General features: G+C 41.0%; 2 protein-coding genes across 4 annotated transcripts; both read right to left on the bottom strand.

Moving 5' to 3' along the window:
• Window positions 1-8: 8 nt before the first annotated feature.
• On the bottom strand, window positions 9-8937 carry LOC111339850 (tetratricopeptide repeat protein 41). Its single transcript, XM_022946575.2, is given in 8 exon segments — window positions 9-201; window positions 203-441; window positions 969-1259; window positions 1420-1660; window positions 2419-4166; window positions 5221-5580; window positions 7333-7547; window positions 8369-8937. Coding segments are annotated over 8 exon segments (3567 nt in total). The 5' UTR covers window positions 8794-8937; the 3' UTR covers window positions 9-153.
• A 383-nt stretch (window positions 8938-9320) lies between these two features.
• Window positions 9321-26279, bottom strand: LOC111339857 (fibronectin type III domain-containing protein). Of its 3 annotated transcripts, XM_022946584.2 has the most exons (17): window positions 23024-23269; window positions 22644-22738; window positions 20388-20444; window positions 19528-19836; window positions 18730-19041; window positions 18365-18467; window positions 18010-18218; window positions 16959-17103; window positions 16518-16648; window positions 15683-15970; window positions 15035-15283; window positions 14391-14636; window positions 13816-14061; window positions 13032-13340; window positions 12434-12583; window positions 11488-11599; window positions 9321-10741 (listed from the first exon to the last, which is right to left on the bottom strand). In XM_022946584.2, exons 3-17 carry the CDS (start codon window positions 20437-20439, stop codon window positions 10606-10608), a joined length of 2997 nt encoding a protein of 998 aa, XP_022802319.2. In that variant the 5' UTR covers window positions 20440-20444; window positions 22644-22738; window positions 23024-23269; the 3' UTR covers window positions 9321-10605. The 3 variants fall into 3 exon arrangements, with proteins under 3 accessions (XP_022802319.2, XP_022802318.2, XP_022802317.2); XM_022946583.2 differs by lacking the exons at window positions 22644-22738; window positions 23024-23269 and adding an exon at window positions 26129-26279; XM_022946582.2 differs by lacking the exon at window positions 22644-22738.
• Window positions 26280-27069: the final 790 nt, after the last annotated feature.

Here is a 27069-nt window from a genome sequence, read left to right as displayed (position 1 = left end):
ACGCACCCAGGATCTCAATTCTTCGGGTTCACTTCAAGGTTGTTCTCCCATGACAATCCCTTGTTATTAGCACTAGGATGTACGTCGTAACGGTGCACATCGATTTCCCACCGGAAGCCAAACATTGACGATAGCAGGAACTCATGGTCAGTATTAAGATGCGCTTGCCTGGCGGAAATCAACCCTGGAAGACGTCTTAACTAGTTAAAGGTCGGCTCCTGACGCCCTCTAAGGCAAGCAGCTCCTTTCCTTTCCCGTTTCCTTTTCCACTAAACTTGGCGCCTACATAAACAGTTTCCAGGGACATGAGTGCGCGTCTGATTTTCTTGGTGTCTGCGTGATAAACACCCTGTTTTGACGTGCGTATGTCCAGTGCTCGCTGGAAAAGCAACTTTGCTTCTCTGATGGCATCCTTGGTGCCTTTAGCTTGGAGAAGTTTCCCTGGAAATTGAGAAACAGGACAAAATTTTGGCTGATGTACCAAAATTGCTTCGAACAAAACAAAACAAAAGTACCGGCAAAAATACAATCTTTTTCCAAAGGTGAATAGGATTCGTTAATCCCGCAACACATCCTATCTTGAAGTGAGGTAAATGGACCACGTATGGAAAGTTCTAGGCACTCTTCATAACTGTGGTCATTAATATGAGTTACTGGACAAGACACATTGCCTCTCTCCACTCGGGAGTAAATAGGGTGAATGCGGGGGGGGGGGGGGGAGGGGCTTCGGACGAAATGTCGAGAAACTTTACAAGAGGTGGACTGGCATCCCATCTAGGAGGCAAGGAGAGAAGGTGGCAGCGACACTCCCAAGCTAGAACCTTTAATACTTGGTATAAAAGGACTGGCAGTACACCTTTTCGCTTCATAGAATAGAAATTAGTATTTCCTCTGACGTGATGGTAGACCGCTCCAGTAGATCATTTTTGAAGTCCATGTATCGAACACATCGATTACTTCGCACTTACCTAACTTGAATAATGTATTTGCGACCAGTAAATGAGATTGTCCCAAGAGATCTTCACGCATGTGCAAGGCTCGGCGAAACATTTCCTCTGTTGTAGCGACATTAGGGGACTCTGCTGCGTCCGAACATGAAAGCGAGGCCAACGCGTCATAAATCTCTGCTACAAGAGGATGACATGATCCGTACCATTGTTCGCGCATATCAAGAGATTTGCGGAATAAGGACTCAGCGTCTTCTCTACGTTTCTGTCTTGCAGCCAACAAACCCATATGATAATAAACGCTGCTTTGGCCTAAGACAGGTTAACAAAGATAAAAAGTGGTAAGTTTGAGCTTTGATGTCGTATAAAAGAAGGATAAGAGCTGTCAATCAGTGCGAGAGTACAAGGCAACGTTGAAAGACTTCTGCATGGAGACTAAGTAAATACCGATTAAGTCACTGTAAGTACATACCAGGAAACATTTGAGAAATTTCCATGTGCCTCCTTGCTTCATCTAAGATGGTGCCAATGTTTTCCAATCCCATTTCCTCTGTCTTTTCTCTTTCCCTTCCTGAACTTGGTGTCTTAACTCTTCCGCTTCGAGTAGGTGCTCGCGATCGGTTGTGCATTCCCGGTGGGAGAGGCACGTGACTTGGCAACTGGCAGAGTGCGATGTGATTCAGGAGGCGACCAATCAAAGCCTCGTGTTCGACCTAGAAGCCAACAAAATTCAACCATAAACGAATCAAATCAGCCAACAGGAAGTAAATTATTTGAAAGTGAGGCATCTCACTTGATATTGGTATTCTGGTAAAACCCTAATTCATAGATGAAGGCTAATACACATAATACAGCCGTCAAACGCTTGCGCATGTGAGAACGTTAACTACAGTAGGTGGCACATAAGGCATGCTTTCAAGCCGAACTAACGTGTTTCACATGAGTAACAAACAAACACACAAGCCAGTAAGCCATAATATTTTAAAAGCGTACAACTGTTTTGGTGAAGCTCATAACAGAATAGTAGATCAACAGGAAACTCGCCCTTGAATAAAGCCTCCACTTTTACTTTTTTTCACTATTGTTTTCTTTCACAAATTTCTATGAACGTGTCAATTTTATTTCACTTATTTTGGTCGTTTCTTATGTACACTGTATTCCTTTGAAATTTTTTGGGCGGGAAATTGCCGCGCGGCCGGCCAGAACTGATTCCCTCGCGCATGCTCGACCTTTGACCGCAATGCTACTACAAATAAGCTACTTGGAAACGATTTCATGTAACACTGTTTCCTATGCTAAATAAGTCCGTCACACAATATGACTTCTGAGTCTGACCATTCATACGGAGACCACCGTGCAATACTATCATTTGGTACTGCTTAATGAACTCGATAAGATAGACCTACATGTAACTTTGACTTTCAATTTTTGCCTCAGATATCATAGTGTTAAGTTAGCAAAAGCATCTTACCAAGTCGGAAGCACAAGCCATTTCTCCTGCAGACTTGAATGCGCCATTAAACCAAAACGCCGCCTTGCTGGGCTCAGACAGTTTAAGATAAAAATTCCCCAATGACTCTTGTATATCGCACATAAAGTAAATGTCCTTTACTGAGATCACGGCATAAGCCATCTTGTAGGCGTTCAAAAGAAGGGTGTGTGCCATCTGATCGTGGCCGTTTTCCGCCAGGAATTTCCCTGCGAAATAGTGCACGAGCGCTATTTCGAGCTGAGACAAGGCATCGTCGTTCGCCTTTCGACATAACTCGTCAACGACCGAAGAATCGTTCGTTTTAGACGAGGCAGATCCGACTTCTCGGGTAGTAACTTCCTTGGAGTCGTCTTGCAGTCTCTCTGTTGACTGAATTGCCATTTGATAGAGAACTTCTTCGGGCCTCCGATTCGCCTGCTTCAAAACTCTCCAGTATGACTGTAAATCGATTTTTCTTCGTTTTTCACTTGATGAGTTTAGGAGTCTCGCGAATACTCTCGGCTCACAAATCGTCTTGCACAATGCCTCCATGTTTCCACCCATGTTGAGTTGCCATGGTAATTCGTCCACCACGCGCCCGGATGAAGGCTGTTTAGAAAAGAAACTCGAGAGAACAGTGTGACCCTGCTGCTTCTGTCGCTCCCAGCTCTCTTGAAATGAGGGTGAGACCGGGCGCTCCTGGGACGGGGAGGTCAGATTACCCAGCAAGGCAATTTCTATGGCACCGCGAGCGGACTGGTGCGGGAAAGTCAACAACCCAGAGGGCATTTCAATTAGCACGTGTTCTGCGATCAAACGGAGCATTTCCCAATGGGCCTTGGTTACTTCGTAGTTCTTCAGGTATCCCATAATCTTCAAGGCGCTCAAAGCCTCGTATTCAGATAAACCCTCACGTGATAGGGCAAAGAGCCTTAGCAAATCAGCCACCCAGCCACTGTTCATACGATCACGTGACATTTGCGCCTTTATCGCGGGAACAGGGCCTCGAGAGGCTGCTGGACGCAACCATCCATACTCGTGGGTCCAACGGCGAAATATCAAGTTCCACATATCAAACAGGGTTGACGCGTGTACATATGACTCCAATAACCTTTCAGCGTTCTTGTGCGTACCGAAAACACGTAATTCACAAGCCAGAGCAACGTAATACAGAGGAAGATGAGCCAGGCTAGAGGAAGTAATCTTGGAGATCCGAGCCGCGTCTAAGAAATTGTAGTTTGAACCTACATACTCTCTTAACAGATCAGTCTTTCCTCGGACATCAAACAATCGAGGCACATCGATGCAGTAGACATCTTTACGCTGCGAGAGCGCACGGTAGGTCATATCAGATTTGGTCGTAGTGACGATGATTCTGCAGGACACTGGGACGTTGGATGGAAGCCACTGCATTTCTTTCACCGTAAACGCTGGGACGTCCAAAGCGTGCCCCAAATGGTCGGCTCCGTCTAAAACAATGACAGACGGTCCAAGAGATAAAGCTGCCCTAAAAGCTTCAGTGACGCGCGTGAAGTCGCTAAGATCTTTACTGTCTTTGGAGTCATCGAGGTCGGAATCAAGGTAGTGAAGCCGCAGTTCACTTGTACAGCGGCGCATGAAGTTCGTGACGTCAGTACTACCGGAATCACAGCCAACAAAGTGAGGAATGGTGACGAGTTGGGGATGACTGACAGTGATCAGTTTGAGCCAATGGGAGACGAGGGTAGATTTGCCACAACCACTCTCACCTGACAAAGGAAAAGGTTTAGTTCAGAAAGATTTTTGATCAGTGGTATTAACTGCCATCTTACAAAGAGTGATGACAACGAATACAACTTACAATATACGTAAATGTAAATTCGGTCAGATTCAGAGTGGATCCTTGACTAGAAAAAATGTCAAAAGTGCTGACTTGACCCTTTAAATCCCAGGGGGTTAGGGTCAGGGTTAGGTAACCTAACCCTAACATCAGCATGCATATTCTCCATACTGTTCTCTATACATTTCCTGAGGTGCTGACAAGGAGAATTTGTTCAACAATCAAGGGCTTCTTTAGTTGGTGATCATTTCCTTTATTCTTGTGAGCTAAATGTTTGATTAGGGGTGATGTTGTGTGGAGAAATTAGATGCTAGTCACTCTTAGAGTCAAAGGGTTAATACACCATCTCTGTGCCATCTCCGTTTATTGTTGCCTCTTTTGTGTTCTGCTATTTTACCCAGTCTCTCACGTAAGTGGTAGTTTTACTCTTAGATATTGTCAATTTTGCATTGACTTGTATGATGCATGCTTGAATATGGTTGAACCTCCATAATCTGGACTCATGGGGAGTGGGCTGACTAGTTCAGATAACTGAAAGTCCAGATACATAATTGGAAATATGAATATAGATATTCATAGGTAGTGGGACCAGAGAAGCTAGTCCAGATAATCCAAAATCCAGAAAAATTGAGGTCCGGATAATGGAGGTTTGACCGTCGAATAAGTTTTTTTATTACACGACTCGGGCAGTCAGAGGGCCAATAACTAAAATCAACCAATCAAAATGCTCTATTTTCGGTCAATATTCTCTCAGTACTGGACCCGGCACTGTCCCGAATGATACCGCACTTGTGTCCCTTTGAACTTCAGTCGTATAATAAATCTCTTATTAACCAAGCTTGCTCAGGACCATACTGGAAGAATATCGACCCTCGGTCTTTTTTGTATGAACCTTGCTGCGCTCGGTCCATACTGTCAAGACCTCGGGCCGATATTCTCCCAGTACGGCCCTCGCGCTTGGTTAATAAGATATATTTACATACCTGCAAGCACCAACACAGGTGGGAGGGTCTCCTTCTCACTTCCAGGAAGACTGGTCATGAAAGTTCCCAGCACTGCAGAAGGTACAATCATACTACTTCTTCTCTTGATTCCCTGTCGAACCTCGGCATGTAGGCTAAGCACCTCTACCATCTCTCTGATCCTTGGCGTCCTCACGAATACCTGCCGTTGAGCCTCTGCAAAGGACTCGTGAGCAGACCACTCCCGGAAAACTTCTGATTTTGTGTTCCTGAACACATGTGGATCAATTGGAGGGTACAACAAGTCAATGACTGTGATCCAGTCTTTGATTAGCAGATCACCCAGCTCTTCCAGAGTTGTGAAGTGATGTACAGGCAACTCTGATGGATTAAAAATATTTATTAATATTAATTATTGGTAAAAGGACTGAGTGAAGTCCAATTTGGTCTGTAATCATACAAGTGATTAACAAAATCGGACGACCCTGAAGTGCGAGTCTAATCTGTTTATTGCTAGTATGACTACAGAAAGAATTGGACAAAACAAAGCCCTGTTACCAATGAGTCAAAACTATGTCAAAATTTGAGAAAGAAAGCAGACATCGGTCATACGTTAAAAATAAAGTAAAGTTAACTTGGCCAAATGCATGACAACAGTGAACAAAGGTGACATGTTCAGTGGCGGATCCAGGGGGGGGGTCCGGGGGGTCCGGATCCCCCCCAACAGACCTGACGCTTACAACTTTGAAACTGAAAATTCTTACATCGACAGGATCGTATATCACTTTTTAACTGGCTGATGTTTTTAATGAATCCAAGTAGACGGTACTGAAGCGGCCAAGGAATTATTACGTGCAACCGCGACTGGTAGGAGGGGGTGTGGGGGGTGTAGGGAGAAGTAATTTGCCTCAAAAGTCCAACAGTCCTTTCTGAACCAAAGTTTGGATCCCCCAATCAAAAATTACTGGATCCGCCCCTGATGTTCTATCCACTTGCAAAGGCATTGGTGCTAATTGTCCCTTCACATGTCCTATTACACTGTCCAATTACAAGCATGAGGCATACACTGTCCTATTAGTGCTCAAATTGAGCTGGAGATGAGAAATCATGTTTGAGAATTTTGTTATAGTTTTGATTCGTGTTCATTGATTTGAGTAACTAGCAAGGCTTACAACATCTCTGTGGCACACAGTATGGACCTTAAGAAACCACGACGGCAACGAGGACGTGGAAAAACAAGAGATCTAATTGGCAGAACAATAGCTCAGCACCTGCGTTTTGAAACTTTGTACATTTCTTAGCCGTCCTATGCAAAACAACAACGTGAAATTGCCAAAATTTGCGTCGTCTGCAAACCGAAACCGTGACGGCAAATTATTTTAATTTCCATTTGGAACTCAACGGCTACTTTATACGTCATGCTGAAGTTGAGCTGTGGCGCTGTATGAGACAGTAAGCTCCTGCAGCCATTTTTGAAATTCTAACTAAGAGTAGAAATTCATTTTTTAATCAAAGTCTTCCTTGGTGTCACCATCGTGGTTTCTTAAGGTCCCTAGTGACTAGGAGAACTGCAACACTAACAGTGATAGACACCTCAGTTTTAAAATACAATTTTAAGCTTCATCAAGGTATTCGGTTTGTGGCCTGTAAGTAGGCCGTCATTATTGCTGATATATAACAAGAGGAGTCTAAGAGTGTGATTTGAGTTGGTAAATATAGTGAGCTTTGAGGGGTCTAGGCCAACACCCCTCTCAGAGCTTCTGTACAAGCCTGCTCACCTCTAACTTCACAAAAAGTTTGCATTACATGTGAAGTTTGTAAAACTTGCACAGTGACATTACACAGAAAGGTGTTAAGGTATGAGAATAATCAATCATTATGACTCTTGGATAATTTTCTCATAATCATGATATATATGTACACACCCTCTCACCTACTGTACATTTGATTTTGTAGATAGGTACATGCAGACTGCACATCCCCACAACCCCTCCTCTACATCTACCCTTGTTATTATTATATTTTTGATAGCAGGAACCAATCCAAACCAGCTACAGAGGAGGACAAGAGGTACAATTTGGCATGTACCTGTGTCAGTCAACATTACAGTAGTAAAATACTGACATCACAAACCTGTATCAATGGTCTGTTGTTTGAGTTCTCTCAGTTTCCTTGCAGCATATTCACTCTCTGGCTTGTAGATTGACAGAACACTTTCTTTTTGGTTTGGAGTAATGTCCTGAGGCTTTTCCTCCACATGGGTGGAGTTGCGGAAATAGAAGTAACCATAATCATATTTCTTGCGGAAGGATGCTTGTACAATTTCCAACTCAGTAATGCTGTTATATCTTCAAATAAAGAGATCTCAGTTCAGTTGCAAAAATACAAAGTTGAATACTCCAAAGTGTATGTCTCATGATCTTTCTTCATTTTTAGATTTAGATAAGGAGTAAAGTTTGTACTCTTTGCAAAGACTGCAGATGGAGAAATTTCCTCAAAATATCTATGCCACAGATAGGGCTAAACGTTAATTGTAGAGGGGCTCAGACAGACAGAGCTGAATAACGTATATGCATGTGCTAGGTTTTGCAGCGGAAACACAGATTTTGTGTCATTCGTATAGTTGATTTCCTATTCTGTTGCTTCGAGGCGTCGTTTTCCTTGCTGCTTTTCTTTTACAGAACAACCTCCAAAGATTTGGTACACCCCCTAAAAATTTTCAAAGATTAATTCACTCCTTAAAACCTCAGGAAATAGGAAAATGCCTTCAACAAGAACATAGTTCCTTGCTTTTAAAGGTCACCCCTTATTATTTTTCGCTAAATTTTAGACCTAGGACACTTGAGCCTGCATTGTTGACTGCATACCCTCTGACTTAGCATTTCATTAATCAGCTCTGTCGCTTAGACATAAAACTGCTCAAAAAGTTTTATCTCCCTAGCTACACTCTTACTTCTGGTGAAACCCAATGAAGAGAAACTACATTTTGATCAATACTCAACCTTCAACTGCCTTCATGGATAAATATTCAGCCCTCTCCTACCTAGCAGATCAGTCAGCAATAAAGTAAGAAGACTTAAAAACAAACTTTCGAGCTGAATTCTCTAAACTGATTCACAAGGAATTGTATGAAGGCTTAAGAGAGAATTATACTCATCAGATCTTGTACCTGTTGTCTTCTTCAAGTAACCATTCATATCCACAAGCAGCAGCTGTCTCAAAGTTCTTATCCAGCCATTCTTCCGTAGCAGGATCTTTCACTTCAGACTCCGCAGCCCTATGAACTCCGTATCTGTCTCCTAACAAGCAGATAAAAAACGGAGCACATCGCCCGACACTGTCTAAACATAAGCGTAGAACATGTTCACTGTTTTGCTGAGATTGACTCTTATTCCAGCGCAAATCAACGGGAATAAAAGACGTACCACGCTCATTACATATCTTGTTTAGCTCAGGGAATATTTTCTCTTGCAAGAAGTCACGTTCCGCGTGGAAATCCTTAAAAGTTGAGCACACGAAGGGTCGAATGACTTGACGTCGAGCGGTTTCACTTCTCGCCGTGCTCAGACTGGAGCCGTCGCGTAGTGTTGGCATCGATCGCGACAAATTAAGAGCTAATGAAAACTGTCTCACTGTTTCTTTTTCTCTGAATGAGAATTATTGACAAGACGTTCACAAAATACTTTATCAAGAGACAATTAGTCCCCTCATTATCAACAGGCGGTCTTTGTTCTTAGAAACAAGAACAATCTCCAAGAGCAACCTGACATTATCGAGTGAGGTCTGGATACTAGACAACATTTAGCAAACAAGACCTCGCGCGTGTAGATACTCGAGTTGAACCTTCTGCCAGAACTGGAGAATTTTCGGAAGGATCGACGCGCAGTAGAGAGAGACTTTTAATCTTTACAACTTATTCCATTTCTTTTCAAACATTTATTAAGTGCACATCTTCATATCTTCGCGATGTAAACGCGGAAACGTTTTCCTATATATCGGCCAATCATGTCGCGCGTTATTGTTAAAGGCTCGGTCACCTGGCAAAAGAGCGCCTGGCGGGAATTATTTAAAGTACAATAGTTGCGAAAAGGATATTACAAGTAATATACGAGAAGACAAAGTTTTAATGTGTGTGGTTTGTAACGTTAGATTTTCTTTATTGATCTATTTCAGGTAACTATTCTTCCTTTCGCGATTATTAGCCAACTTATTAATCCAACTGTTGTCAGTTATGAACTACGACATCCCAACACTCAAAGTTTCCTTGGATATTTTTGTCAGATGTACTTATGTCTGTTTAAAACAGTTTACCCTATAAAATCAACTGGTATTTCGTAAACAATAGATAAAACATAAACAAACTCTTTACTTATTAAATTTATGTGGAATTCAACGTTAAACAGCCCTGTTTGTTCCTTTCAAATTCAATTTAAACATGCTAACCTTAACAAACGTGCGTCCCACCTCATGAGGGAAATTTAGCACCGCGTTTAAGTGAAACGACAAACGTCAGTTTGCCCTTTTAAGTAAATTAGCGTGAACCGTGCTGCTTTAGCTTCTCGTGAGCTCACGTCATAGTGAATTTGAAGGCGCCCTTTTATGAATTACAAGAAATAGATTTGGTGCCCTTAACGTCTACTCTGTGAGGGGAAAAGTGAAGAAAATCTTACTTACAAAGCAAACGCGAAACTGGTTACTTTCACGTGGAAACAGCAAACCGCAACCGGCGAACGTGAAAAATGGCGCGAAAAACAAGGTCGCGTGGTCACCCTTGCTGTTCACGTTTCACGTAAACGCGGAGCTAAATCTTTCTATAGACTCGACGAAGATAATTTTTCTCCGGTAAGCTGACTCGCCCTAATGGACTTTAGACTCAAATATTAGGACGTGGGAATCACTTCTCCGTTTATTTATAGTTACTTAACAAGAGCCTTTTATTTACCAGTGTTACTTTCTCGATTTTTTCATAATTTGTGACAGCCTAAAGTACTTTTTTCATTTCTACCTCAAGATGTTCCAATTTAAATTCGCAATATTAACCTGTCAGAGTAAAATGTTTCAACTTGACAATGACTTTCATTCATCTATGAATCAATCCGCAAATATTCAGTTAAATATGGAAACATGGATGTTAAAACTCATTTTTTAAGTTTCTCCGCGTAACAACTTTCGAAGCAATATTTCAATAATTTAAACTCTACTTTTACCCTTTTTTACTTCAAATCCATTTGATTCGTAATACTTCATCAACAATCGTCCGTTGATAGTACGAATAAGCCTCGAACGCAACACTATTTTATGAGGACTCAGAAGAGGTACAATTCTTTCCCGTTAGTCACGTCACGTAATCATCTTCTCAGGCACGACACTCAGTGCCACACATTTTGAGCTAGTCCATAGCGGCTCTCAAACAAAAGTTCCATGTAACAGTTCATCGTCCCCGCCGTATTCCTCTGTAAAGGAGCCGTCTTCCCTGAATTGCAACTCAAGTAAGCTGATTGAATTGGAGACCGGCCTTGAGTTGCGATTCTGTCTTCTCTCGCTAAAAAAACAAACAAACAAACAAACAAAAACAAGAAACGGTCAGCCCGATGTTTATACAAATTACGACCAGAAAAATGCCCAACTGGTACCCAGTGGGGAGCGCAATGCAAGTACCGTTGAATCCCGATGCGATATACTTTTATCACGCCTTACTTTCTGCAGCTGTCCTTTTATAAAACTTTGAGGATCACACTGTTGGATCGATGGAATATGAGTCAAGATCCACCCCTCGCCTCCCCCTTCAAATCCTTCCTTTTCTTAATTGATTTTCACAGATAACACAATGATCACAATAATATTTAATACGGGAATCCAACTCGACAAGGCGGCTTTGCTCAATATTAACTGTGCCCAACACGCAAGAAGTAAAAAACAACTTGAAACTTTGTAACCCGGCGCGCCGAAGCATGTGATTCACCTAACCCCCACACCACTTGGGACAAGCCCTCAGAACAATTAATGGAATTTTCAAAGTTTAATTTTAAAAAGTTTAATTTAACTGCGTCATAGTTTTGGGAATCAATTTTTTTAGCCCTTTGACTCCTAAAAGTGACCAGCATCTAATTTCTCTTAACAATATCACCCCTGAATCACACATGAAGGTCAGGAGAATAACGGAAATGATCACCAACTCAGTTAAGAATCTCTTGATTGTTAACTAAATTCTCCTTGTCAGCACCTTAGGAAATGTGTGGAGAACAGTATAGAGAATATGCATACTGATGTTAGGGTGTAAATACATACAGTGGTGTCTTTTCGGCGTTCCCCACCAAGTTGTTTGTCTCCTCTTCTTCAACGTTTTCCTCTGATTGCTTTGCCTGGTCGCTGTATCCGCGTTTTCGTTCGCGTTTTCCAACTACACAAACAAACAAACAAACAAACAAGTAAGACATGTCAGAAATGCAGTTGGTATAAAAAAAGGCACGGTCAAAGTTCTTCGCATCTGGGTGAGTTGTCAAATCATACATTTTTAAAGTGACTTCCTCTAAGCGTACCTCAAACATACACGAAAAGAATAAATCGTTCATTTGACGATGCTGAAGGTGATTGAAATAGAAAACTAGCCAGCGTGTTCGAGTGAAGGGTAAGGTCACAAAGATAGCGATGAATTTCTTGCAGTGTTCTCCTTTTCAGGTGATAACCATTAAAATTTACTGCCTGTTCTAACGCTCATTATCGTCAAAAGCGCTTGGAATTCTTGAAAACTCAATTGGTAAAAGGACTGCTCTACAGGTTGGAAAATTTCTTACGTGTCGTGCCTAAAAGAAAGGAGAACACTGGTCTCCGCTGAGATACGAAAGTAAGGCAACCTCGTTCCCAGGGCCTTTTCCCTTTGTTGGGGGTGGGGCGGGGGTGGGGCGGAAAAGGCCCTGGGAACGAGGTTGGAAAGTAAGGCGGTTCAGCTTTATTTTGAGTCTACCTACAGAGTTCCCTAAGCTTCCTTAAACATTCCCTGCAAACTCTGGCTAAGTAATATCAAATTATTGCCATCGTAAGTACGTTTAAGCTCAGATACTGACTACTCAATAAGTTAAATTACCACATGTGACGTTATCATAAGTTACGTCGTCATACGTTACGTTACAATACATAACGTTAGCATACGTTACGTTACAATATTTTGTTTTCTCTCCACACGTGTGCTGTTCGTAACGCTTGATCACGCTGCACTTGTTTCTCGCTGTATTACCTTCGTATTTTTTCCCTTTTCCCTTGTAGTAACTTATGAAAAGCATAGCAAGCGCTGAGATCAGAACAACATAGGCAACGAGGGCTACCATAGTCAGAAACCACGCCTTTTGGTAGATGGGGCTCTGTGTGACCTCTGGCTGGCGTGCACCTGAAGAAACAAACCATAGTGTAAACATTCAGAAAAAAGGGAAACATTTTATCTTTGTCAATCCTGGAAAACGCACTCTTTGTCGTAGCTAATTTTAATTTGCATCTGATTGGCTAAGAGGGTGAAATTTTACACCAACCACAGAGTGGATTAGGGAAAAATGTATGCAATCCACATTGTCTTCAATACTCAAAGGAAAATTGCTAAATTTAATCGAAAAACGCCTCGAAATGATATCTTATTTGATGGATTGAAAAATTGCATTGAATAAGACTGATAGAGGATGTAAGAAATTATCATGGATGAAAATTCTGGACTCGTCGGGATTTGAAGAAAAGAGAAAACTGCGCGTTGACAAAACAGAAGTTGAACAATAATCACACCCTTTAATTTGTTAACAACATCCCCCCTAGTGGTATCTATGATCTTTATTTCGAGGCATACATACCAAAGTCAGTCTCAGTCCCCTGGCAAGTTGTTTCAACCGGTGAACTGGGTAGACTTTCTCCGACATTGTTAACTGCTCTGATGCGGAAACGAGGCGAAGTATCTTTACTTACGTTGAAGGTCGCTTCCGTGGCATCTGGTTTGCTAACGTTGTGCAGTAAGCCGAATACCACAGGGTCCTTACTAGACTCCTGCTCAATTAGATAATGCGTGACTGGAGCAGCAATTGAAGGGCTTGGTACCCAGTGAAGTTTCACTCTCCAATCTTTACAGTCTGTTATTGTGACATTAACTGGTGGAGAGGGTACATCTAAGAAACAAAAACGGAAAATAAGATATTTGCTCCAAGATACGATGGAATTAAAAGTGGTCACTAAATACTGGGAAATATCTGTGTAATATTCTTGAAGTGGCATTGTTCAGATATAATAAAATATACCAGTCACGAAAAAAGGCTTCCCTGGAGGAACGGAGGGTTCCGATGGCGAAATCTACAAAAGGGATACCGTCCGAAAATGGTGACAAATGTCCAAAATCGGACAAAGTCGTTGATAAAGGAACACAAGAGCCAGAAATTGGATGTTGCTGTCCAAGGTAGACAACAATGGTCCAAAATCGGATTTTGCTGTCCAAAGTAGACAACAATGATCCAAAATGGGATATTACCGTCCAAAATTAGACACGAGGATCCAAAAACGGACATAAGTGTCTGAAATCGGACTGTCTGTCTTAAAAACGGACGAATGTGTCCTACGGATTTGCAAACTGTACCAGTGATTACTTACACAAGACACGAAGATAAGCACTTGCTTTGACGCCTGCACTAACACCATTGTACGCTGTACACGAATATCTTCCGGCGTCACCCCGAGAGACGGTTAGGGTAAGCTTGCTTCCTGTGCCCACAGTCATCCCATCTTTCGTCCATGTTATCTCTGGGATTGGATGTCCTGTGGCATTGCAATGGAACGTAACTTGCTTGTTTTCAGCTATTGATTGGTTCTTTGGCGTGGTGATTAAATGAGGCTTAACTGTAAATAAGTATAGAAAGAGGATTGATGTATTTGTCACCTTAAGATTGGTAAACAACGGACCGTAAGAACTGGTCGTCCACCCTGCATGTATCTGCTAAGGTTAAATATGATTGCCATCAACATATGCTCAGTCCTTTTACAACACATGCGCGAGGTGGCCTTCTTGAGATTTCGTCTATATCCTGTTGCTGCATGTATTGCATGAAAACTTGCCTTTAGCTGCTTGGTTTAAAACCACAAGATAATGAAACTGTCTGAGATAATACACCTTTTTTCATCTTGGTTTTGATGAACATTCGTTCCTTAAGCGATCAGTTTATACTTACTCTGTACATCAAGTCGAACGCTGGCGTTGATGGCCAATCCCAAGCCATTATCAGCTGAGCACCAGTATTCTCCAGAGCGATTTCTGAAGGCAAGAAAACTCAATGTGTTTCCTGTTCCTACAGATCTCCCGTCTTTGAACCAAGCGATCTTAGGGCTTGGATTGCCCATGGCACCGCAGTGGAAAGTTGTCTCATCACCTTCTTGGACAGACTGGTGAGCTGGCCGACTTTTAAAATATGATGGAACTGTAAAAATCAAGGAAACGATGGTAGTGTTACAACTCCGGCCTAGTGACCCACTCTTCCTTTGCGACTCATGATTTACGTTGTATGAAACGAATCTGAGTATTACTACCCTCCTGGATAGGATGACAGTCCATTACAGGAGCTGGTTTCCCCCCGTATTTCATCAGATATCTCTGACAGTTCACCTGTACCCGTTTATAATCCGGGGGGAAAAGTGGCCCTGTGAGAGTACAGCTTCTTCCCAAGAACAGAATAGAGTAACCCAGCCGCGTCTTTCACCCAGACCTCTGGACCCAACGCTAACGCGTTAAGCCACCTTGGAAGTGCGCGAATAGGCCCTTTGCATAACAGTGTCACGATCCTGGTTGGCTAAAACCCTGGATACGTAGGATACTTACACTGCACATTCAGAAAAGCACTAGCGTTGATAACGTAATTCAATCCATTTTGCGCATGGCACCAGTATCTTCCAGACTGTCCCCTCCATGTTGTTTCAAACCTCAGTGTGTGCCCGAGACCAACTGTCATTCCATCTTTGACCCATGTTATGTTAGGAAGCGGACGGCCATTGGCATTGCAGTAGAATGTGGTTGTTCCTTTTTCAAGCACTGTTTGATTTCTGGGCCTTGTCACGAAAGCCGGTTTAACTAGAACGTGACGAAAACGCAAAGAAAGAGGCTCAAAACCATGAGGTTTAAGTGAACATCTTACAGATGGAAGAGAACATATCTATATGAAAATATTAGAGCAATTCTCGATCGACTGTTGCAAAACTAAAACAAAAGTAGTCGTTACTGGACCAAAGAGTTAGATGACAGAAATGGAAAGTGTGTGCCGAATTTGACACGTTTTCCAATTTTCAAGCATCTGACGTTTAAATGCAAGATTTTAGAACAGTTTCAGTCTGAGATCTTGTTAGTTTCATCATGTTCTTTCCAATGATCTGGGATCTCTTTTGCATCATGAACACTTTCTCACTGATAGACATGATCGCGATACATGGCTATGCAAACCGCTCATAGAAAATCACGTTGTAAGTGTTTTACCCAGCACCGTCGGAACTGTTGATGCAGAAGCCTTGCCCATCAAATTTACAGCATCGCACGTGTAGTTTACTGCATCCTTGTCTTTGTCGACTTTCTTTATCAACAAGGTACCATCCAACAATAACCTATATCGACTGTTAATGGCTTCGTCTGAGATCAGAACTCCATCAACAAACCACTGGAATTTTGGGCGAGGCTCTGCATTTGGGTTGCAATGTAATCTGCCTTCACTGCCATGAAGCAGGTGGAAAGGACCAAACTGACGATTGTTAAAGGATGGTTTCCAGGCTGAGAGGAAAAAAAGTAAAGTGCTTGAAATTAAATTATTGATCTTCAGGTAGGGTGTGCAATTTAACAGACACGAAGTAAGATTTTTTCCTTGCTCTGAAGAGTAGCTTTCAAATGAGTGTCCACATCAAACTGGGATTTTGCTAGTATTGCTTTACTTTGCTTTGCCCCATCTTCTGAACCAATCATATTCGCAACTAAAACCTACTGCGCCTTGGTCATTCGCAATTCCTGCGCCAGAGGCTTTTGTCGCAACCTCGTTCCCAGTGCGCTTTTCCCTTCAAAGGGAGGACGGGCGGGTAAAGGCCCTGACATTGGCCCGTTCCCTCTTTGAAGGGAAAAGCGCCCTGGGAACGAGGTTGGCTTTTAATGCTATCGTTTGTTGGGGCCGCAGGTACATGGGCTACTTGTGTTTTTTCCCTTTGTTCTGTTTGGCTATTATCATGATGACTTCATGCATATAAACATCAAAAGTCAGTCCTTGCTTTCAATGATTGTCCCAATTGGTTAACTTAAAATGATTACTATATATGTTGATTAATCCTACCTTTCACTTGAACCCAGGTTGCAGAGACAATCATACCGTACTGGTTTTCCACAGCACATTGGTAGACACCTTCATCGGTCAGATTAACATGTCTGAAGTGTAATTTGCTTCCATCCACTATTATACGATCACTGGTGAGACACAAATGCATGCAGCCTCATGAAGCCTCAAAACTCAAAGGAGCTGAAAGTACGTTGAAATATTTTGGTTGTTTTCTGGGATGTTGTAAAATTGCCGATATGCGAACGAAAACATCTAAATGATCATTAGTCGCGGCAGAAAAAAGTTAAGTTACCCCGAGCGTGCATTGTCTTGGTTTCTGTGGCTTTAGACAGAAATCATCTTTTCACGCGCGTTTTTGGTTTCCAAATTAAGGAAAGAAATAAAGTAGAACATTACACAAAAAACTCAAAATGATTGTGTCATAGCTCACTCGTTTACCTTGACGACTGCAAGTGTGCTCCATTCTTGTACCACAGAACTGTTGCCTCAGGGTCTGCAACCACCTTACACTCAATAGTTGCATTTTTATTAATTATAATGCTGATTTCACTTGCTGGAGGATTGTTACTCCATCTTGTTGGAACTAACAAAAAAGGCAGCATGGACTATCTTTAAAATCTGTTCCACGTCTTTTGGTGTGGATATAGGGGTTCCGAAGAAGGCGTGGCATTGTGCTGATACTCAATGTACAATATAGTGATGATCTCAAAGTTGTGGATAAAACTCCAATTTACTGTGTGACGAGATAAAACCTATCAAGCGATAAGGTACTGTTTCATGTTGCACAATGTAATTTCTCCCAGAAGCCCGCAAGTGAAACCTTTTTAGCGTGCGACCATTCACATGAGAGCTACCGAGCAGTACTTTTAGAGCAATTTTCATCTGAGTGTCGAAAGTAATCCGGGATTTCATTGATTTCGCTTTACTTCGCTCGGTGATTGGGTAAGAAAATTCGCGCCACTAACTCCACCAATCAGATGCAATACTAAAACAATCATGACTTGGTCGCCCCAGTTTTCCCGCATTTTCAGCAATTTGGTTGTTTTTACTACCACAACAGTCTTTATTTGTACTCCCTTGCTTGTGTTAAGTTAAAAAAAAAACCATATTGAAAATAAATAGAGAACTGACTGTCCGGAATAACCATAGGGGCTAGCGGAGCCAGGTAGCCAGTAGACAACAACATTAAATGAAAATAAACTAATGGTCAGCAAGATAGCACAAATACACACAAAAACGAAGGAAAAGAAGAGGAAAATGCTATCACTGCGCTATTAGGGAAGTCTGAAATAACTTTTTTGGTTGTTTTTTTGTTTTTGTTTTTTGTCAGTTGGTTTTTTTTTTTCAACAATAACAAACAGTTTTCATTACCTCGTAGCTCTCATTGCCTCGTAATGGTAATTTCCTTCCTTATGTTTGGTTGTTACGTCACTCGATAGAAAAGGGCTCTACATGTTTCAGAGGTGACATAAAATGGATGACAGTTTACCTTTTACCTCCAGATTGATTGAACGGACAATGGGGTAGACATTGCCCCGAGAATTGTTTGCCTCACAAGTGTACACATCTTGGTGACTTTCCCTGTTCACATTTGTGATAACTAGACGGTGGCCAAAGTAATGGCGAGGAATTTCATAGGAATTCTGTCCATGCACAATCCGCTTCCCATTCTTTTTCCACGTGATTTCTGGAGTTGGCCTGCAATTCGTACAAAGATGTAGCATGTGTTGAAGTGTTTCACCAACTAGCAGGTGACAAGAAAATTTTAAACCTTCTATTACTGTGAAACAATTTGTTCTTCTCAGCCTTGCATTTTCCATAACTAACTGACAGGCGATACTCACCGTCCATTTGCGAAACAGTAAAGAATTTTCCTTCGTCCCTCAATGGCAAGCTCGTCAACCGCAGGTTTACTGGCCCAAGTAAGAGCAACAGGAGTGCCGGGGTCTAAGCAGGAAGGAGACACGTTCGCATCGTTTCATTTCAAATTGAAGAAGTAAGGGATATTTTCTTTTGGACTAATTATCTATTCGACGTTCCAAATCAAACGTTCTGTAAAAGGATTTCCCTGAATGAAAGAAAGCTGCTATATATCATAAGCAAGACCGGTCCACTTTTCCAGTAAAGCACATTAGCAATTACTTTACGTAAGTGCTTGCCCATCTTTTATCGTCAGCCACATACACGGAAGTGCATGCCTATTTTTTACCTGTCTGTTGAGGGTTATTCTTCACAAGAAATAATTTTCCAGAATCTTCATAGGTGTTCCCAGCTCTTATTCGACATCTTACGCCACCGTAATTAATCTCATTTATATCCTCCTGAGTGAGGTAAGCGATTAACAATGTCCCGTCCGGAGATATTCCTCGTCGTTCGTTCCTGGACAAGTGGATGTTTGATGGTTTTACCCAAGCGTATGAGGAGCCAAAGCCCGCCGCGTGTTTGGGGCACTGAAATCGGAAAGGCTTTCCAAGGTCAACCTTTACACTCTTTCTTTCTCTATCGATGAAATCACCAGGAGCTAACAAAGATTGAGAGGAGTAAATTAATTTAATGACAAGTTAAATTCACTGAGATAGAGCAAATCTTGAGGTAAATGTCGAAAGTAATCCGGTATTGCATTGGCTTTGCTCCACCATGAGCCAGTCACACCTATTGAGATTCTCTTTTGACAAAACTACCGCGATAGAAACAACGAGGAAGCATGATTTTCGAAATATCCAAGCGCCAAGATATTTAAGGTAAAATGTGATCACTAAGCGAGAGGTGGCCAGTTAGCACAAACCCAGTGGGGGTGGGATGGTAATGAAACTCCACTACTGCACAAGCCACGTGACTGCGAATCTTTTCTGTTTCATTTAAAAGAAACAGAAAGGCCAGCTATGCAGGCAAAGAGGATGGAAAGAGAAGCAGCCAAGTGTTACGCTGTTTTGTAACATGATAGCTAATCCGATCTGTTTAATTTTCTTAATCTGATCTCGTTTGCTCATCTTTTAAAAAGATTTACCAGTAATCGCGACTTTCAGTTTCCTGCTAAATACTTCAATTTTAGTGTCCTTATCCTTAACAATACACTGATAAGTCCCGCTGTGTTGGGAAGATAAATATTTGCCAGTTAAAGTGCCATCGCCATTAAGAGAGTAATGCGGTGATCGCCTGAACGATGTGATCTCCGTATCATTATGTTTCCACGTCCAAGAAATATTCGTCCCTGCAGCTCCACACGGCAGTTTAAATCCTTTAAATTCAACATCCTCTGGGTTGACTAAATCCTTTTGTAGGAAATTTGTGATCTCGGGAGGACGCCGGTATGCGACTGAAAGAAAAGCAAAAGTACGCTTAACTTTAATAGTAGTCTCCACAGACATAGCGACTGAAAACGAAAATGAAGCCATGTAAGCATATAGAAATCTTAAAGACTAGTTTTACCGGAGAAAATTTGCAAGAGTGATAATATAATTTCGAGTGCAATTTGTGTCGGAATGAAAAGTGTAAGTAAAGTCAAAAGTTTTCTGCACTCAATTTCCAACTTTCCGTTTGTTTGGGATTGCTTGACATTCACAGCCGAGGGCTAAGCTGGAACTTTTACATTTATATCATTTTAAATGCAATGGCTTTTGATTAACAGAGTATTACCTTACTGGGGATGTGAGGGTACGTCGTAACACCAGTGTTTGTGATCCTGTACGTACCGTTGGGAATGTCATACCTGAGTTCACACAGACGTTTGTGACTGTAAACAATTTCGCATCGTTACTGACTTCTCCAGTAATCAAAACTGTAGAAAAAATTTTCCGGCATACGTGCTCCAATTTTTTTTTATTTTTTATTTATTGAATTCATTCGAAACAATATAATAACAGTTACCTGCGTTTGCAGTAACAAAGCTGAGTGTCAAAGCCAAGTAGATTCTCTCCATTGACTCTGTTAAGTATGAAAAGCAAAGAGAATTTATCTTCAAGTTGTACAAATGGAGAATTTATCCATTACTGCCGCCTGCCAAGCACCATTCAGGCTAGTTTGTTAAGCCCTTGACCCCGCCACACCAATGTTGCTATGGAAACTTACCCCCTTAGTTCGCTAACAGGTAGTCAGTTTGTCGGTTGCTTGAGCCTTTGATCTTCGAAAAATCTGACGAATCGTCTTAGTGTTATTTTACAAAGCAACTGAACTAAACATAGAATATTGGTAAGACCACTTTGTTAAAGGTTTAACAGTTAAACCCTTTCCTGCTATTACAAGAGAAGAATTCGAATAACTAATTGCATGCAATAGGATTAACCATCTTTTAGAGCTACTAATACTACCTAACAAAAATCGCATTTCTCTTTTCCGACAAGCGTTTAGGAATTTGAAAAATCTTTTGCCCAGCCTATGGGGCGTGCGCATAATTTTCCAGCAGGAGATTCTATATTAGCCTCTTAGAGCCAGGTTGTGTTACCTTTATTAGTTCTTTTTTCTGAATAAGCAGGGGGGTCCTAAGCATTCCGGAACTCCAACCCCCCTCCCTACGCCCTCGTGTGTTTGTCAGGCTTCAGGCTTAATTAAGGAGTGTTCTACCGCGTCCAATTATAAGAAAAACGTTTTGGCATCGATTCCTCTTTGTATATTTTTGTGGGTGTGTATGTGTGTGTCGTTGATAAAATCTGCTACAAACATTGACCCAAAATGAGAGAACCACGATTTTTACTTCCTTCTTAAAGGTGTTCAGTCTGTTTTGTCTCTTTTTAAAACAACGGTCTGGATCAACGTGGGCGGTAGCATTGAGGCCAGTCTGAAGAGACAAGTAAGGAGGGAGGGGGAGGGGTACATCCCCACTGCGGCTCTGCGGTAACCCTGAAAAATATCCCTCGACACCCATTTTGTGAGCGCGGCCCAATAGCAACAGCAACATATTCAGAGGCTAATCATAGCTGGTTGTAACGACAATACTTATATCGTCATACACCTAAACTTGGGCCCTAAAGAAACGCAAAAATTCTAGCGGCCGTCAATTCAGATTTGATAACCTGAGCGGCACCATATCACAGCAATTTTCTGCCTAAAAAATATCGAACGCCCTCACCGTCCTTTTAAGAGAGAAGCTGCCCCTCCCCTCCTATCCCTCCCCCCCCCCTTCGTGAATCAAGCTGACCTTGTTTGCTACTCTTGTTTGCTAGATCTAACTAATATATCACCATTAATTCGACGGCTAAGGCTTAAGCTTTGAAAATTAAAATCTGAGATATTCACCTACAAAAAAATTACGAGTACTCGGCGAATGGGTTTGCCAAGAAATTTGCAGAAGCATTCTCAAAGTTATTATTGAAACGATTTCCTGTGATTAAACTTACAGACGCCAGAATGACCCAATAAGAGGTTGGAATGCATAAAATTCTCAATAAGCATAACGTTACTGAGCTTTCAGTTGACAGATATCTATTTAATTCATTCACTGATACTCCTGCGTTATTGACAAGATTAAGATCTGATAAGGAATTGACAAAGAGAGAGCTTAAGGCCAAATATTTTCGAGAAAGTAGTTTACGCGTGAAATTTCTTAAGCTACTTCGAGAAAGTGTAAACAATCTCTAGAAAGTTCGATAGATTTCTTTACTCGATGGCATTGTCGGACTCATTTATGCTTTTCCATGCATATACTGTTCCCGTTACTCTTCGCGTGCTGTACTTTGGTGATTAGGCTGTTTAAATTTCGAGTGTCTTCTCGTGAAGACTAGTTCAAACTGGGAGGTCAGCCAATTTGTCTCCTCTGCTGGGAGAGATAAATTCTCTGATATACCCATCGAAGAACTGATAACTTATAGGTTTAATGTCAAGCTTGTCAAAGCGTTTCGAACCTGTTGGGAGTTGGTCACAAACTGTGACACGGAGAACCGCTTTATCAGCAGTGTTTCCAAAGTTCGAGGCGCAGAGAAGATTTTTAATTTCTATTCTTAGTCGAACTTCTTTCGTTATGTAAAAGATCAACTGCCGATTGCCGAGCAATAGTTTGCTAGAGCCAAATCAATTTTTTTGTACGTGACGAAATTGAAGACTCGAAGAAAGAAAAAATTAAAAACTCTTTGAACTGTTGACGCCAATGAAAACACAGGAAGAAAACATGTCAGTGTTGTGATAATCTACCTTTTTGATCACTTCTGATTTACTGCCGGGAAAGTTAAAATTCCTGAAGAAACTTCGTCAATCGTCTTTGCGGAACGAAAACAGGAAATCCTTGCCTGAACAGAGTAAAAAGATTAAGAACTGATATTCCAGCTGCGCAAAATATTAGTAACCTACAACTGTGCCGCAAACAGTTGAGAAAGTCTACATCTACCCTTCTTTTCTGATGATGCTGTTGCTTAATGGTCGAGAATTAAAGTATTGATCGAGTTAAGCATTCGTTTAAATAGAGCAGTTTCCGCGCGTGGCTCCACGACTGAATCATGCAGAACGTAAGACCCAACTCATCCCTATATTAAACTCACAGATGAGGATTTTTACAGCATGTAACAACAATTTACCTGGTGTTTAAGTTGATCTTGTTCTCAAACAGCGGACAGCGCGACGGGACAATCGGTAGCAAGATTGTTGTCGCGTGCGAAAAAATCTGTGACGGTAATTGACTGTAAAGAAAAATTCTGCGTTGTTAAATTAAATTCAGGAATGATCCGATGAACGAAACCGCATACTTCAAGATCAAATGATGTCTGAATCAAGAGTAGCGCGAATAACGAAGGCATGTGATGACAGCGTCAGTCAAGATCGCGTTACGATGTTTATCTCATGAAAACATTCTCTTTGTCAATCAGGAATGTGTGCCATTTAATCCTTAAAGTGCGAAACCTTTGGTTATTTGCACGTTTGAAACCAGGAAATTATTTCAGCAACCTGTGTCACTACCTATTCAGACATAATTACAGCAATGTGGGCGTATTTCCATCCCTTATTCTACTGTTCGCTATCGATGAATTCTGTAGAATTGGGTAAAAAATGTTTGGCACGCGCGCGAGCCTACACAACTGTGAAAGTTTAAAAGGTCACGTAATGTGAACACTAGAGTTGTTTGTTGGTTCGTTTGTTTCTTTACGTATTCAACTAATTTGCTTCGAATAGGTAATTTGGTTTTTAGTGGCCTTGGCATCTAGAGAGTTACAAGTTTTCGAATATGCTAGTTTCACTTATGGCGGTAAATGAAATCATCTTTTACTTTAATCAGCAAGTTGGGAAGCGGTTACAGCCGATCACGGCCCGTAAAAAAACTCTTGCATAATGTTGATCCTGCTTCATCCTAAACCAAAATGATTCCTTTGTGATTTATTTTTCCATATTTTTAATTTGGTTTAGTCTCCACCTTGAAGGTAGTTTTGTGGTCTGTATCAGGATAAAAAAGTTCCTTCCGGTTCTCCGTCCATCTTTCGCTCACCTGCTTTTTCGCTTATCTTCATCAACTGAGGGCCTAGCACGGGCTATTTTTTCACTTGGCAAAGATAGACATAAAAAAAGTGACGAACGTAGGACTAAAAAAAAATTTTTGCTTTTCTAAAAGAACCAAGATCTCCTTTTGAGCCATACCTCAAGCTCGTCACGCAACGCGTTGAGGAAACTGCTCGCAGGAGTCTTACTTTTAAAACATCCCATCGATACTTATTTGCCAAAACTATCTTGAACGTCTGTCAGCTACCAACAGCAATGTATTTCATTGACCTATCACTAGCTTCTTTGAGTCTACCTCAGGGAGTAATGTGGTAATTTTGGTCTTATCAACTGAGTTAAAAACGTTGATAATGTAAATTGGTGTAATATTTCCTAACATTTAATGTGGCAATTCGATTCGTGAGTGGGTGTATCGAGAGATTTATTTGGAATTGAGAAATTGAACGCAATACTGACAGCTAGATCGATATTTCTAGAAATTTAAGTACGTGACTTCCTTAAAAGTTGCGTTTCAGTTGCTTTAAACTCCGTCCTAAATCTTCCTGTTTTGTTTAACGAGGGACCAAAATGGAAACTTCCGCCCGATTTCTGTTGTTGGAAAATGAAGGTTGAACGTAGATACGTTACAGAAAAGAAACTTGGAAAACTTGAAGCTGCAGTTGTGTTTCGAATAACACGATGTACTAAATTTTCAAGAAAACAGAAAGACTCTAATAGGTAGAGCGATATAAAATTGTGAGACCACGACTCTTGACATCACAAATGCACCAGTTGTTTTATTTCTTTTTCCATTTGGTTTAGATTTTATTTTTTCTTCTCGCGTCTTTGTTCTTCGCTTCTTCTCTTGTGTTTTTGGTTATGTCAATCAGGCGCGAGAAGGGAGAATAAGCAGGGTACAAAATGAATGTATTCGATAGGTGCTCAATTAAATTAAATTAAATCTCAAAGTAGAAAAGCAAAAATGTTTCATCTTTCGAAATAGTTTGATTTTAAAGAAAAGTGACTAAACAATCCAAGTATAACCATAACATGTTAGTGATTCATTTTAAGGATTATACTGAGTAGTCTAGCTATTAATTTCTCAGGTGAATGAAGTTAGACAACATCTGTAAGAAGTCGGCGAATAGCTGGTCAAGTTCGGTTAAAAGCTGATTTTTGCGTTGATTTTTTATTTTGCCCAGGTACATTGATTAAAAGAATATTTTCCTTTAATTTTCATCGGCTGAAAAGTTGGAAAGTTTGCTTAATGTTCAAACATAGTTTACATTTCTATCTCTCTGAAAGGAGACTGAACAACTCAAGTGTAACCGGTAAACAATTTAATTTTTTATGTCTTTCTAATTATAGATTACGGGTGATCTCAAAACATGCTCCACGCCAGAGTTTCATTGAGGTTCTTACCAAATTTTGGACTCATTTGTGATCGTTCATTTTAAATACACACGGAAAGAAATCTACTTGTTTCAAATGAAGGAAAATGAAAATTTCCTTGTCCTTGCCCTGGAGCTGTAAGAACTAAGTTCGGCAATACGTGTCTTAGCACTGTGCTATAAAAAAAATTTTGGCTAAAGGAAATTAATAAATGATTATATATGACTGAATGAGTATCCCTCAACTTTTAAAAATCAGGACGGGAAACAGAATTTGTTTTTCGTTTTGGCAACTGCGCCCTCTGTACTATATATATCGATATATCAACAAAGTTGAAATGGTAAATTGGCCACCGTTACTGTTATAAAAGCTGACGTTTCGAGCGTTAGCCCTTCGTCGGAGCGAATGGAGGAATTGTGGGTTGTGTGTGCCTTTAAAGGCAGAAAATGGAGCTACGTAATTGATGGGAACATGGCAACGAGAAAAACACTAATAAATTTTCTCCGTTTTCTGCCTTTAAAAGCACGCACAACCCACAATTCCTCTATTCGCTCCGACGAGGGGCTAACGCTCGAAACGTCAGCTTTTATAACCATAACGGTGGCCAATTTACCATTTCAACTTTGTTGATATATTCAAATTATTTCGTTACCCCCACCGACGCAGCGCCAAACAGTTTCTTTAGAAACTATCAGCCTTTACTATATCTATCTGTCCACGAAATAAACTGTACCCCTTTTGTAGTTCTGTGATCAGTGAATCAAAGTAACAAACTACTTGCTCTATCGGCAAACGTAAAGCTAATAACAGTTGTCTCTTGCCTTGTAAAATGCGTTCCGCCCTCAGGAGGTCTAAAATTTGTCCGCCCTTGTTCAATTCCAACGCAAACTGTGATCAACTTGAGGTGTTACTTTAGATAAACTATATGCAACAAGACGTCCACAAGTTTAAGTGGCTGTTAATGTTTTGCATAGATTGATTGAGCATAAGCCACTAATTATATAAATAGCCACATCCTGAGGTGTCTGCGACAGCGGAACTCGAAACCTCTTTATGATTAGGCAATGAATCGTGTAGCTCCACCCTTACCCAGCAGAACGGAATCACGTCACACTTCCTTACGAGTTTCCTAGAAAATCTAACTTATAACTTTTTTGTAGGTTCTCTTGACGTTGCAGGGAAGTCTGTGGATTTGAATAAACGAGCCAACTTGTTTCAGTTAATCGGCTTTTTGTAAATTAGCACTTTCGACTGAGTTACGGTATTAATGGAAAGACAGCACGTCAACTGAGTTCGTGGTCTAGTAAAAGAAAATCTAAAAAGTGCACAACGCAGCTTCCAACCGCTTAGTTTTCTTTGCTTGTTTGTTTGCTTTTGTTTGTTGCTTTCTTCATTTAGAAAAAAGCTCTTCTAAAACATGAAGTGCGTTCTTCTCCTTTCGACAAGTTTAGCGGAAGTCAGCTGATTCTATGTTCGACTTCCACTCAATAGTGAATTAGTGATCATACCCACACGATCGATAGTATTCAGTACGGACGTAACTTATAATAACTTGTATTACTAAGATGGCTGTTACCAACACACAACACGTTACAACATATGTGGAACGCACGTAGTTAAACAATGCCAAGAAGATAACAAATTAAATCTAAGGAATAAAATTCTGTGTGTACGCGTGCCAGCGCACGTTTCACTGACTTTAAGATGAGGTTTACAAAGAACATGATTAAACTCAACGTTTACAACCCAGAGGAAATCAGTC

This window comes from Stylophora pistillata, chromosome 5 (assembly GCF_964205215.1).
Source record: "Stylophora pistillata chromosome 5, jaStyPist1.2, whole genome shotgun sequence".
In the NCBI taxonomy this organism is placed as follows: domain Eukaryota; kingdom Metazoa; phylum Cnidaria; class Anthozoa; order Scleractinia; family Pocilloporidae; genus Stylophora; species Stylophora pistillata.
The sequence above is the reverse complement of the archived record's forward strand: the minus strand, read 5'-3'. Positions and strand labels throughout refer to the sequence as shown.